Source organism: Littorina saxatilis, unplaced genomic scaffold, assembly GCF_037325665.1.
Source record: "Littorina saxatilis isolate snail1 unplaced genomic scaffold, US_GU_Lsax_2.0 scaffold_1230, whole genome shotgun sequence".
NCBI classification, from domain to species: Eukaryota; Metazoa; Mollusca; class Gastropoda; order Littorinimorpha; family Littorinidae; genus Littorina; species Littorina saxatilis.
Genome location: NW_027128217.1, coordinates 1 through 14,762, shown reverse-complemented (window position 1 = coordinate 14,762; position 14,762 = coordinate 1). Strand labels below are relative to the sequence as shown.

Here is a 14,762-nt window from a genome sequence, read left to right as displayed (position 1 = left end):
TAGCAGGTCTGCACGTAAGTTGACTTAGGTGATCAGAAAAATATCCACCCTTAACCAGCCAGGAGGCCACGGCCGGTATTTGCACTCACGACCTTCCGATTTAAAGGCCGATGTCTTATTGACTAGGCCACTGCAAGATCCAAACCCAGAACCTTCTCAATGAATGGCTGTCATCTTAACCACTGGGTTTTGTGCCCGTCAGATTTATCTTTTTCATCAGTGAACTTTTCCTGCAGTAACTCTTTTACTGTTATCATTAGCAAACACAGGAGCGGTGTACTGAAATCAAAGTGTGCTAACGTTTTTCACATTTACACATAAGCATAAGAGATTTTAGAAAAGCATATTATTTGTTCCACCGTGTTGATAAATCATTAACAAAATAATAAGGGACCACAATAAGGGGATCACTTTTGAATTAAAGTTACTTCCCCTGCGTTTTAATGTCATTTACTCCGTTCATACAGACATACTAGTCACTTTCTTTACTTTTGTTTCCTGAACAAACGATTTCTTTAAAACAATATAGTTCACATACTTAGCAATAAATAAATATGTTGTTAATTGTAATGAACCTTATTTAAAAATCCTGTTTATCTATTTTAGACGAAGCTGACCTGGGATTTAAATACACTAGCCAGCTATTTTAGGCTGTTATGGTTACCTTTTTTTCATCTAAAGGAATCATTGCTTGCGTTGATTCACATGTCTCGGATTCAGTTGTGCACCTGCACCTGCACACACACACACACACACACACACACACACACACACACACACCAACACATACACCGCACACACAAACACATACACACACACACACACACACACACACACACACACACACACACACACACACACACACCAACAATACAATGTGTGTCTTGCTATAAAGCAGTAGGAAGCAACATTTATTTGTGCAACTAAATAAAAAAATATCTTTAAAAGTGTGAATTGTGACGTATAACACAATTAACCGTAAGTTGTTGATTTTGCTTACACCAAAAGTACTTCATCTTACCTTCTAGAACGACGTCTAAGCAGACAGAAAGTTCCAAAGGAGGCAATGGCAACAATCACGAGGACGCAGGGCAGAATGATTAGCAGCACACTCTGTTTTTCTCCTGTTTTGTTTGTGATACGAGAACCATTAATACGAGGTACACAACTAGTTGGCAGTTCATTAAACATGGGTTAGTTAGGGACATGCTGAGTAATCTGAGTACAATCACACACCCCTGACTCTCTTCCCACACTGTGTTAAGAAAATTTTCTTCCCGACGCTTCCGTCATCTGCTTCAGGGGAAATTCAAAGAGGTTGGTGAAGCTATTTATCTCTATAAATGAAGTATTACGAAGTGTTGCACATCGAGATAGGTCAGGTTAGTTCTGTTAGTGTCTATACTTAATGCCAATGGGTTTTTCGGGTTTGTATTTCGCGTATTTTACCCGTGAATCGGCCGAATGACGGACCCGTCGCTGCACAGCTGCAAAGTTTGTCGCTTCGAGCGCAAAATCGTGAGGAAAACGCGTCTTGTAAGTAATGCTAATACATTCTACAAAAATCTAAACATGTCTGCACCAATCCTGCCAAGTGTCGTAGTTGTAGTCCCCCGCAAACAGCTGTAATCGTAAGAAGAATGTGATCATTCCTGCAGATTTGTGTGTCGTGCACCCGATTTGACCGAATTTTAGCGTGTCGTACACCCGCTGTGACGTTTTTCACGTCGTGACGTCCACCCGATGCTCACGTTCTGTGTCGTCTCTCCGATCGTGCACTTACCTTTTGCACATGACCTTTCTCTTGTTACATTGTGTCATCCCCCATACATAAACACGAATTACATGTATAGCTTTGTTCTTTTGTATTCTGACTGGCATGGAGTCATTTTCAGACACAGTCATGGAGATGACAATAGCCGGATCTTACCACCAATGTGGATAAAGACACCTTGGTAAGTACTCTTAGTCTCGCTTACCTTTCAACCATTGCAAAGGGGTGTTGGGGCAGGAATAAAGTTATCTTCCATCCAGGCCCCACAGTTGGGTTGACATGACAGTCTAGGGTAGATACTCTGCACTGTGCGGTGCAGGTAGCTGGTATGCCCCTGTCCAAATGGATCTTTAAACATCTTACAGAAGTTACACTGATTATAAACAAAGAGATTTTTGACTCACATGCGAAGCAAAAGTGAGTCTATGTACTCAGCCTAGTCGTCCGTCCCTCCGTCCGGCCGTCTGTCCCAAAAACTTAAACGTTGGATTTTTTCTCAGCCGCTATGAAGTCTATCAGCGCCAAATGTGGCATGATGGTGTATGATGACAAGACCTTAAAAAAACATACATAGTGACTTGACCTTGCTTCAAGGTCAAGGTCACGGGCCTTTAAAAACAGTTATTTTTCACATTTTCCCAATTTTCTCCCAAGTTTTTGAAAATGTCGACCCGAGCTACAAGTGGTATATAGGGCATAGTGAGCCCTATCTTTTGATACCAGTTTGGTTGACCTTGCTTCAAGGTCAAGGTCATTTTGACCCTTCTGAAATGTGTCCAAAACGTGACTTTACCACTAAATGACAATGTCTCTTGGTAGAAAGTGCCAATAAACACCAATGTGCTTCCTATCTGTTGAATTGATAGCCATGTCTTGTGTGACCTTGACCTGGAGTCAAGGTCATGTGGTGTATTTTGGGTGGAAAAATGTGTAAAATAGTTCTGAATGTATGGTGTCATTGCCAGCTTCAGTTGTTTGACTTTTAATATCACCTGAAGGTCAAGGTCATTTAAAGGTGCATACTCAAGTAGATGCAGACATTGGACAGCCTTTCGCCACATGGCGGCGTAGCTGTTCACGGTGCTTGAAGTGTGCAAAACACACCTTACAAGAACACCCTGCCCGTGTGTGATGGTAACGGACATGGTCACTCAGAAACCTTTTTAGTGCAAAGGTCTTGCCACACTGGGTGCAGGCCACCTCTTTTGGTTTCCCTTTGCACACATGCTTTGAGGGGTACAAGCTTTTAGGACTTGCATAAGATCTGCCGCATGAATCACATGAATAAGGCTTAATCTTGTCATGCTTCACGTTGCGGTGTGACGTCAGATCAATTTTTTTGTGAACTTTTTGTCACATATGGTGCATTCATGATTTGTTTTTCCTTCACCATGATCAAAGCGCTGATGAGCCCACAAGGTGCGGTAATGCTTGTAAGTTTTACCACACTCGTGGCACTGGTGCACTGACTTGTCAGCCGAGGCCTCCATCTTCTTCGTCATGGGTGTCTTCTTCTTCTTGGGCGACTTTGGCTTCTCTGTCGAAGGCCCAGCACCATCGTCAGCAGCTGTCCACATACAACAAGATACAAAAAGCTTGTGTTAGTCTAACCCGATCGAATGTATATAAACATTATTCAGGTACAATAGTCCGTTGTTGCATTGTAAAATTATTACTATAACATGATCAGTACGCTTTCATATTATCATAATCAAGCGTTGCCAATACCTGCACACGGACAACAGCTACAGTCAACTGGTGGTAATGGATGGCTCACACGTTAATCCTTATTGTCAAAAACGATAACAATGTTGTAGCTATAACCTATTGACATGAGGTGCAGCCAATCGCTGCTTTCAGCTGTCAGTTCAATAGGTTTACAGCTACATCATTGTTGTCGCTAAACCTGAATTTTGACAAGAATCGACGTGTGCAAGAATCCACGTGTGAGCGGCCCATAAACATGATCCTGCACAGGCTTACATAATAACAAAATATAACTTACATGTCGATTTCTCTTTGGGTGTCGATGTTTCTTTGGGTGTCACCTTTGCCTCCTTTTCTGGAGTTTGGACTATGTCCAGGTAACTATCCATAAATTCAGCGGATAACTCCGCTTCTTCTTCTTCCACAACTTCCATGACCTGATCCATGTTGTCCCTGAAAAATCACTCCAAGACGATCAGAATACAAACAAACAAGGTCATGTGCAAAAGGTAAGTGCACGATCGGAGAGACGACACAGAACGTGAGCATCGGGTGGACGTCACGACGTGAAAAACGTCACAGCGGGTGTACGACACGCTAAAATTCGGTCAAATCGGGTGCACGACACACAAATCTGCAGGAATGATCACATTCTTCTTACGATTACAGCTGTTTGCCGGGGACTACAACTACGACACTTGGTAGGATTGGTGCAGACATGTTTAGGTTTTGGTAGAATGTATTAGCATTACTTACAAGACGCGTTTTCCTCACGATTTTGCGCTCGAAGCGACAAACTTTGCAGCTGTGCAGCGACGGGTCCGTCATTCGGCCGATTCACGGGTAAAATACGCGAAATACAAACCCGAAAAACCCATTGGCATTAAGTATAGACACTAACAGAACTAACCTGACCTATCTCGATGTGCAACACTTCGTAATACTTCATTTATAGAGATAAATAGCTTCACCAACCTCTTTGAATTTCCCCTGAAGCAGATGACGGAAGCGTCGGGAAGAAAATTTTCTTAACACAGTGTGGGAAGAGAGTCAGGGGTGTGAATCAAATTGACTGGAGAGGTGTAAACGTATAAATCACAATGTATGCCAACATGCATTTGTCAGTGAAGTAAAACAAACATGGGTTTAATAAATGGTCTGTTATGATAGACTCATGAATAAAACCAAGACACATGCACGCACGTATGGGTGCACACACACACACACACACACACACACACACACACACACACACACATACAAACACACACACAGAGGCATACACACTCTCTCTCTCTCTCACTCTCTCTCTCTTTTTTTCTCTCTCTCTTTCTCTCTCTCTCTTTCTCTCTATCTTTCTCTCTCTTTCTCTCTCTCTTTCTCTCTCTCTCTTTCTCTTTCTCTCTCTCTCTCTCTTTTTCTCTCTCTCTCTCTCTCTCTCTCTCTCTCTCTCTCTCTCTCTTTCTCTCGCTCTCTCTTTCTCTCTCTTTCTCTCTCTTTCTCTCTTTCTCTTTCTCTCTCTCTCTCTTTCTCTCTCTTTCTCTCTCTCTCTCTCTCTCTCTCTCTCTCTCTCTCTCTCTCTCTCTCTCTCTCTCTCTCTCTCCATCGTGAGTGCTATCATGTGTATAATCTGTTATTGACATTTTAATTTCAATTACATTTTCAAGAATGTTTACAAACCAATGTTTTCCGAAATTCCAAGCTGAAATACAGTGTCAATGTCTGGTAAGGGTCACACATTGTTTGAATAAACGTTAAACTAATTTCATTGAAATGAAGGTCATCACACTTCTGCCTCAATTTGCTTACAGCCGGATATGACGTCATCACAGAAAATAGGAAATTTCAATTGCAAAAGCGTACTCGTGTGCTGCAAAATGTACGTTATTAAGTCGTGTTCCTCCAAAGAGATAAGCAAGAGAATTATGTACTTGTCAGCTTTCGCAGTTTGCATTTTCCAAAATACCTAAGTCCACTGAACACGATCACATAGTCATTGATAATGGTTTACCTGACAAGGCTCATATAACACTTACCCAACCCAACCCGCCTGTGCGTTCTTGGTCAAAGTGAGCCAATGCTTATACTTATACTTATACTTACCGGAACTGCTAATGTCTGGTCCCTCTGAAACAGACACGTATGGACAGATTAAAGAATGGTCATTTCTTCAAGTACCATCCTGTATTTGGACGAGTCTATCTCGCTGAGGATTTCGACATCTTACATTTAAGAAGCCTTCTAGTACTTTTATTGTGTCACTTGACCAAAGCGTTGTTTAACACGTACCAACTGGTCCATTTGTTCAGTTTTGGAGTATCTCTCTAGTAGAAGCGAGAGGTTGCGAGTTCGACCCTAGGTCAGGGCGTTAGCAATTTTCTCCCCCCCTTTCCTAACCTAGGTGGTGGGTTCAAGTGCTAGTCTTTCGGATGAGACGAAAAACCGAGGTCCCTTCGTGTACACTACATTGGGGTGTGCACGTTAAAGATCCCACGATTGACAAAAGGGTCTTTCCTGGCAAAATTGTATAGGCATAGCTAAAAATGTCCACCAAATACCCGTGTGACTTGGAATAAAGGCCGTGAAAGGTGAATGCTCGCCCTAATAGGCTTGAGGTTTGCTGGCCGATGTGAATGCGTGATATATTGTGTAAAAAATTCCATCTCACACGGCAGAAATTAATATGTAAAGCGCATTGAGCATATATATGATTATGCGCTATAGCAAATGTCCATTATTATCCAAGCGGAGCGCGGGCGAAGCCCGCGCGTAGCGAGGTAGTTTTTTTTTTCATCTCCCAGCACTGAAAATTTTTTTGCCAAGTGGTGTCTGTCTGTGAACATTGTTCTAGAATTCATCTTTTAGCACAATATTAGCGACACTGTTTGGACAATTCTATTAAAATTAGGCGTACAAACTGATTTTGTTTCGGGGAATCCTCTCAGAGGATCAGAATTTTCATATAATATCATCGGAAGCTGTTACAACGGGAAAATGTGAAACTTTTGTCACTTTTTAACATGGAATTTCATCTTTGAGCGTTTCAAGCGGACTTTAATAAAATAGTTATTTGCGAATTAAGCAGCGGAAGACACTCACCGGTTCAACATGTGTATGGTCATTAAACCTCAAAACATTTCAGTAAGTGGTTTAGACAAACACCTCCGACATGTGAGGGTGACTGGTTTGTAGCTGAAGAGGTTTTTTTCTAAAGTGTGTTCTAAATACAAATGACGTACTGGTAATGATGTAATGAGTTGTTCTAATCTTGTTCTTGGAACTCTTGCTGTTCCAAGCTTGTTCTTAGCAAGTCTTGGTGACGAGAACAAAGACTATCAATGAAATCTTTAGAAATAACCTCTGACAACGACGACGATGACGACGACGACGACGATAACAACAACAACAACAAATGACATCGACGACGACGACGACAACAACAACAACAACAACAACAACAACAACAACAACAACAACAACAAAAACAACAACACGAGAACAACAACAATCACGACAACGAACATGACAACAACAACACCAACAACTACGACGACAACTACAACGACTGGGTTATGATGACATCACCAATGATTTAAAGGCCGTTAAAAAATCGTTAAATCCTATTTCTTCACTGATTCTTATGAAATTTTAAAGGTAGGTTTGTTGTCCCCAACTTATTTTCACTCCATACTTTTCCAGAAGAAAAACATAATTTTGGCAGTTAAAAACCGTTAAATTTCAATTCTTCATCGATATTTATGAAATTTTGTGGGTAGGTTCGTTGTCCCCAACTGATTTTCACTCTATACTTTTCCAGAAGAAAGACATAATTTTGGCAGTTAAAAAACGTTAAATTTCAATTCTTCACCTATCTTTATGAAATTTAGTGGGTGGGTCCGTTGTCCCAAACTGAATTTTAAGACATACTTTTCCAGACAAAAAACCTTATTTTTGGCAGTTAAAAACCGTTAAATCTCAATTCTTCATCGATATTTATGAAATTTTGTGGGTAGGTTCGTTGTCCCCAACTGATTTTCACTCCATACTTTTCCAGAAGAAAAACATAATTTTGGCAGTTAAAAACCGTTACATTTAAATTTTCACCTATCTTTATGAAATTTAGTGGGTGGGTCCGTTGTCCCAAACTGAATTTCAAGACAAACTATTCCAGTCAAAAAAACTTATTTTTGGCAGTTAAAAACCGTTAAGTCTCAATTCTACACCGATATTTATGACATTTTGTGGGTAGGTTTGTTGTCAGATTTGACATGATGGCAGAATTGAAAGTGTGAGATATCCTGATGTTTCACAATTTATGCTGCATAATTCAGCCCCATAGGAGAGAGAGAGAGAGAGAGAGAGAGAATCATGTACACACAGATGGACGACTTCGCTTGGGGTATGTACTGCCCGGCAGTACACATCTACTTTATTATTATTATTATTATTAAACGCGTCCGTATGTTTGCACCTGTCTCATAGGTAGTGAAATAAGTGAAAGCTAGAGTTTCTATGATACAAAGATAACATGAAAGATGAACAGGTAATCTATCTAGCTTTGTATGAGTAAGCAGCGTTTGCAAGGCCTGCTCTTCCATAACTATTTTGTTTAACCTCCACTGTGATTCTTGGCTCGTGGACGACCCATAGACTCACAACATTCTCTGTATCTCTAACACTATTGGACGGTTTAGATTGAACATTCATGTCATCCTCAAACACCAAATGTGACCCTCCACCACGAAATGAGTCGCATGTCACCTTTGCGTGATTTTCATATTTTTACATTTTCCCAAAGAGTTTTGTTATGCTCTATCCAGTGGTGAAAACCGTTTTAGAAAAGAGCGAAAACTGTTTGAGTTATAAGCCTGTGACTAAGGTGACCCTCACACTGTTCCTAGACACCCACCGGACTTAGCCTATATTATGCCTAGCGCAGAACCGCGCGAGGTGACATGCGACTCATTTCGTGGTGGAGGGTCACATATGACGCTCCCATCGACCACTGTCTGACGGATTATCTTTATCAACAAAACAATCAACATTGACGTAATTTGCACTGGACAGTCCGGATTATGTGGGTCGTGGGCGACCCATATGGAATTAAAGAAGGGTTTCACGGTGTGTATCCCTATTCGGATGGAGTGGGTCGTGTACGACGCATACGACCCACACTTTGTACGTTGAATCCTTCTAGTTTCTTCTAAAGTATGGGTTGTACACGACCAACATCATCCGGACTGTGGAGTTCAAAGCGAGATCTGGTGAAGTTTAAAGGAATTCTTATGGAGGATGTTTAAGTCAAGTACCTTGCACATGGAGCTCACACGGGTACGGGTCCGTCTGATCAGGCGGCACAAAGAAGCACATATATAGATCTGCGTGTTCAACACTGACTTCAGGGATTTTTACAGTCAGACGGTCCGTGATGTCGCCAAGAAGTTCGTAGTTGTCCATCTCCGTGAAGCAGTCATGTTTCTTTTTTTCTTCCGACCATGGACACAAAACAACGTCTGTCCCTGAAAGCGAAGGTAACAAAACATCATTCCACTGTATGATTGGAGTCACTTAAAGGTACTCAACTTGTCAAATCCAGGTGCACGGAGCCCCTGGGGCTTTTAGTCATACCTCAGGCAGCTATCCGTTAGAAGAACTACCAGGTTTCATTGACTTGCACCCAAAGAGTCAAGAACTGCGATTTTTTTACGAATTAATTTCGTACTCGGACCCGACTGGTCTTGACCTATTTTTGGATCTAAATTTAGATCAGGTAGATCACCACATCATGCACAAAAAGGCACGTCACTAGCAAACTATGTCAGACGTCATCATGAGTTTGTGTAAAACAAAATGGAGGCCGGAATCACTCAGTTGAATCGAACTCCGACCAAACACCACGTAATAAGTAGGTTAAATTATGCACTCGCGTGAACAAAAAACTGTCGAGCTTCACAGATGTCGTCGTTGGGTAGTTTTGGGTTTGTTTTACTACCATTGGAGGATTTTTGAACTGTAAATGCACTCAGCTGCAACAAAAACGCAAAATGAAGGCTGTGAGCTGCACTGTGCCTTTAATTACTTAATTGCTCTAGTAAAATAATTATTGCGTTTCACGTCCCGCCATTTACACTCATTCTATCTAAGATACCAACACATCGCAGCGTTGGTTCTCTGTTAAGAAAGCCACGCTAGTGATGGTCGCTGAACAGAATAAACAAGTGTCCAGTTGAGAACAGATACATAATGAAGTATTGTATGTCTGACGGGCGCAGTGGCGTGGTGGTAAGACGTCGGCCTCCTAATCGGGAGGTCGTGAGTTCGAATCCCGGTCGCTGCCGCCTGGTGGGTTAAGAGTGGAGATTTTTCCGATCTCCCAGGTCAACTTATGTGCAGACCTGCTAGTGACTTAACCCCCTTCGTGTGTACACGCAAGCACAAGACCAAGTGCGCTCGGAAAAGATCCTGTAATCCATGTCAGAGTTCGGTGGGTTATGGAAACACGAAAATACTCAGCATGCCTACTCAACGAAAGCGGAGTGAAGCTGACTATGCTCTCAGAGCATAGTGTGGGGAACCCAAATGGGCAAACGAGCTCACACGTAACCAGACAATTCTGGAACGCTGAAGAAGAAGAATTGTATGTCTACTCTAGCGACCATGTGTTTGTTTAGACCTAGTAAATGTAGTTTGCAGATGTACATAGACGGACGCTAAGCATGATTTTGTATCGAAAAGATCGACGTGGCGTGCGCAAATAATAACTTAAATTCTACTTTCTCAGAACATTCGAACTGTATTCGCATACACTTGGCAGTAAAATGTTTACCAATATAGATTTGTGTTCAGTGCATGCACCTTTTCATCAGAACATATTGAAAAAGTTCGTCGCGATATAACCTTCGTGGTTGAAAACGACGTTAAACACCAAATAAAGAAAGAAAGAATATTGAAAAAGGTACATTTAAGTACATACCAAATTATAAACTGATACACAGAAGTAAGGTTATGTTGAACTTCATCGTTGTTAATTCAGAAACGATTTCTACGGCAATCTAATCCTTAGGATATCAAGAAATTGCGTTTGTAATATAAACAAGTCATTTTTGTTACCATTCAAGTTTCAGAATGAACCTTAAATACGTTTAACATGGGTTTGAGAAGGAAGGGAGACAACATTGTTGATCTTACGTATGCGATTCCCGCACAGGAAGGCAACCATATGGCAGCGATTTCCCTCGATCAAATTAACTACGCTTAATTTTGGGGCTCTATTCTTTAGTCATTTGTATTTGTGCATTACTATATGCCACCTAATCAAAATTAAGCCTAATTTGGCGCTTGATTGTGTGCAATTAATTAACGATTTTCCGAAATAACTGTGTCAGGATTTGCTAGGGTATTCGAATAGTGCGGCCCTGATCGCGTACAAACAGGAAACACGTGGTCGACCAGTTAATACCATAATCGCAGCAAATAGCTGACTCCGATGTGTATGTTATGCAGTGTCCACAATTCAAGCAAAACTCAAGTGACCTCAGGCAAAAAACGTTGTCGGCTATCACTCAGGGCAAGCGATCCGGCACTGCCGGGACAAATCGTCAACTCCGATGTGTATATTTTGGATATAAATGGGATCTTATGGAGCGGACACTGTATACTATACATATCGGAGTCAGTTATTCGCTGCGATCGTTGTCTAAACTTGTCGACACCGCGCGTGTTTCCTGTCTGTACAGGGTAAGGGGCGCAACTCCTCCAACACGCATGTAAATCCCGACAGGGTTATGTCCGGAAAACGTCTATGTACAACGCTAAAGGTCAACACTGCCAGAAGAAGGTACATACGGCTATCAGAAGTTGAACGCGCGCACACACACACACACACACACACACACACACACACACACACACACACACACACACACACACACACACACACTGAAAGTGAATCGCACGCACGCACGTAGCAGGAAATAAACGTGTCTGGAGTCCGTAAGACTGTATGAGTACATAGGTAAACTTAAATGTTGTCTCGTACTTCTTCGTGATACATTTAGTCATTCAGTTTTCTTGCATGATTGTGCTTAAACAACCGACATAGCCTACATTTCACACAAATAACACTGCTTAGTGAAGAAATTACTTACAACCATAATTTCACATATTTGTGTTAAGGCTACTGATTCTTGTCTGACAATAAAATGGTAGCCATCATATCTACTCACCGCTTCCGCCTTCTGGGTATAATATCAGGCTCCACACTGTGGATAGATCTCTACCCGCCCAGAAGTATCGTTCCTGTCTAAATGTGTGTTAACTAACATGGCAAACCTGAAAATACACATACCTATGGTACCCGGAGCATCTGGAGGATATCTCGCCATGTTGATTGAACGCTTGGTGTCATTTACGTTGGTGCGGAAATGACAAGTGATGTAAGCAGGTTGTCCGACTTTAAATGTTCCAGCGTCACAGGTAATCATTTGGCCCGCACTTTGAACATCAACACCAGCCATTGCGACGCACAGTAAGCACGCAGAAGATAGTGTGACGCTATGCATGGTGACTCTGTCATACCTGCAGGGAGTTCCCATTATTGTTAAGCCATGCAGAAGGAAGTAAAAACAAGATGTTAAAATATTTAGTCAAAACTTGACTAAATATAAAAAGAACACACACCCAACAACAACACGAACAAACAAGACGCGTAAGGCGAAAATACAATATTTAGTCAAGTAGCTGCCATTTTTCAGCAAGACCGTATACTCGTAGCATCGTCAGTCCACCGCTCATGGCAAAGGCAGTGAAATTGACAAGAAGAGCGGGGTAGTAGTTGCGCTAAGAAGGATAGCACGCTTTTCTGTACCTCTCTTTGTTTTAACTTTCTGAGCGTGTTTTTAATCCAAACATATCATATCTATATGTTTTTGGAATCAGGAACCGACAAGGAATAAGATGAAAGTGTTTTTAAATTGATTTGGACAATTTAATTTTGATAATAATTTTTATATATTTAATTTTCAGAGCTTGTTTTTAATCCGAATATAACATATTTATATGTTTTTGGAATCAGCAAATGATGGAGAATAAGATAAACGTAAATTTGGATCGTTTTATAAATATTTATTTTTTTTTACAATTTTCAGATTTTTAATGACCAAAATCATTAATTAATTTTTAAGCCACCAAGCTGAAATGCAATACCGAACCCCGGGCTTCGTCGAAGATTACTTGACCAAAATTTCAACCAATTTGGTTGAAAAATGAGGGCGTGACAGTGCCGCCTCAACTTTCACGAAAAGCCGGATATGACGTCATCAAAGACATTTATCAAAAAAATGAAAAAAACGTTCGGGGATTTCATACCCAGGAACTCTCATGTCAAATTTCATAAAGATCGGTCCAGTAGTTTAGTCTGAATCGCTCTACACACACACACAGACACACACACACACACACACACACACACATACACCACGACCCTCGTCTCGATTCCCCCCTCTACGTTAAAATATTTAGTCAAAACTTGACTAAATATAACAAGTCGCGTAAGGCGAAAATACAATATTTAGTCAAGTAGCTGTCGAACTCACAGAATGAAACTGAACGCAATGCAATTTTTCAGCAAGACCGTATACTCATAGCATCGTCAGTCCACCGTTCAGGCAGTGAAATTGACAAGAAGAGCGGTTTAGTAGTTGCGCTGAGAAGGATAGCACGCTTTTCTATACCTCTCTTCGTTTTAACTTTCTGAGCGTGCTTTTAATCCAAACATATCATATCTATATGTTTTTGGAATCAGGAACCGACAAGGAATAAGATGAAAGTGTTTTTAAATTGATTTGGAAAATTTAATTTTGATAATAATTTTTATATTTTTAATTTTCAGAGCTTGTTTTTAATTCAAATATAACATATTTATATGTTTTTGGAATCAGAAAATAATGGAGAATAAGATAAACGTAAATTTGGATCGTTTTATAATTTTTTATTTTTTTTTACAATTTTCAGATTTTTAATGACCAAAGTCATTAATTAATTTTTAAGTCATCACGCTGAAATGCAATACCAAAGTCCGGGCTTCGTCGAAGACTACTTGACCAAAATTTGAACCAATTTGGTTGAAAAATGAGAGCGTGACAGTGCCGCCTCAACTTTCACGAAAAGCCGGATATGACGTCATCAAAGACATTTATCGAAAAAAGGAGAAAAACGTTCGGGGATATCAATCCCAGGAACTCTCATGTAAAATTTCATAAAGATCGGCCCAGTAGTTTGGTCTGAATCGCTCTACACGCACGCACGCACGCACGCACGCACGCACACACACACACACACACACATACACCACGACCCTCGTTTCGATTCCCCCTCGATGTTAAAATATTTAGTCAAAACTTGACTAAATATAACAAGTCGCGTAAGGCGAAAATACAATATTTAGTCAAGTAGCTGTCGAACTCACAGAATGAAACTGAACGCAATGCCATTTTTCAGCAAGACCGTAGACTCGTAGCATCGTCAGTCCACCGCTCATGGCAAAGGCAGTGAAATTGACAAGAAGAGCGGGGTAGCAGTTGCGCTAAGAAGGATAGCACGCTTTTCTGTACCTCTCTTTGTTTTAACTTTCTGAGCGTGTTTTTAATCCAAACATATCATATCTATATGTTTTTGGAATCAGGAACCGACAAGGAATAAGATGAAAGTGTTTTTAAATTGATTTGGACAATTTAATTTTGATAATAATTTTTATATATTTAATTTTCAGAGCTTGTTTTTAATCCGAATATAACATATTTATATGTTTTTGGAATCAGCAAATGATGGAGAATAAGATAAACGTAAATTTGGATCGTTTTGAAAATTTTTATTTTTTTTTTACAATTTTCAGATTTTTAATGACCAAAGTCATTAATTAATTTTTAAGCCACCAAGCTGAAATGCAATACCGAACCCCGGGCTTCGTCGAAGATTACTTGACCAAAATTTCAACCAATTTGGTTGAAAAATGAGGGCGTGACAGTGCCGCCTCAACTTTCACGAAAAGCCGGATATGACGTCATCAAAGACATTTATCAAAAAAATGAAAAAAACGTTCGGGGATTTCATACCCAGGAACTCTCATGTCAAATTTCATAAAGATCGGTCCAGTAGTTTAGTCTGAATCGCTCTACACACACACACACACACACAGACAGACGCACATACACCACGACCCTCGTTTCGATTCCCCCTCGATGTTAAAATATTTAGTCAAAACTTGACTAAATATAAAACGGGC

At 40.6% G+C, this 14,762-nt stretch overlaps 2 protein-coding genes across 2 annotated transcripts; both read right to left on the bottom strand.

The window, feature by feature from the left end:
- Positions 1-216: 216 nt before the first annotated feature.
- On the bottom strand, positions 217-12,058 carry LOC138956582 (uncharacterized; the record flags this gene model as incomplete). The annotated part of the gene is given in 6 exon segments (XM_070327906.1): positions 217-279; positions 665-734; positions 1,022-1,124; positions 5,585-5,608; positions 8,791-9,000; positions 11,829-12,058. Coding segments are annotated over 6 exon segments (684 nt in total).
- Positions 1,803-4,143, bottom strand: LOC138956584 (zinc finger protein 674-like). The gene is made up of 2 exons (XM_070327908.1): positions 3,780-4,143; positions 1,803-3,341 (listed from the first exon to the last, which is right to left on the bottom strand). Exons 1-2 carry the CDS (start codon positions 3,925-3,927, stop codon positions 3,100-3,102), a joined length of 390 nt encoding a protein of 129 aa, XP_070184009.1. The 5' UTR covers positions 3,928-4,143; the 3' UTR covers positions 1,803-3,099.
- Positions 12,059-14,762: the final 2,704 nt, after the last annotated feature.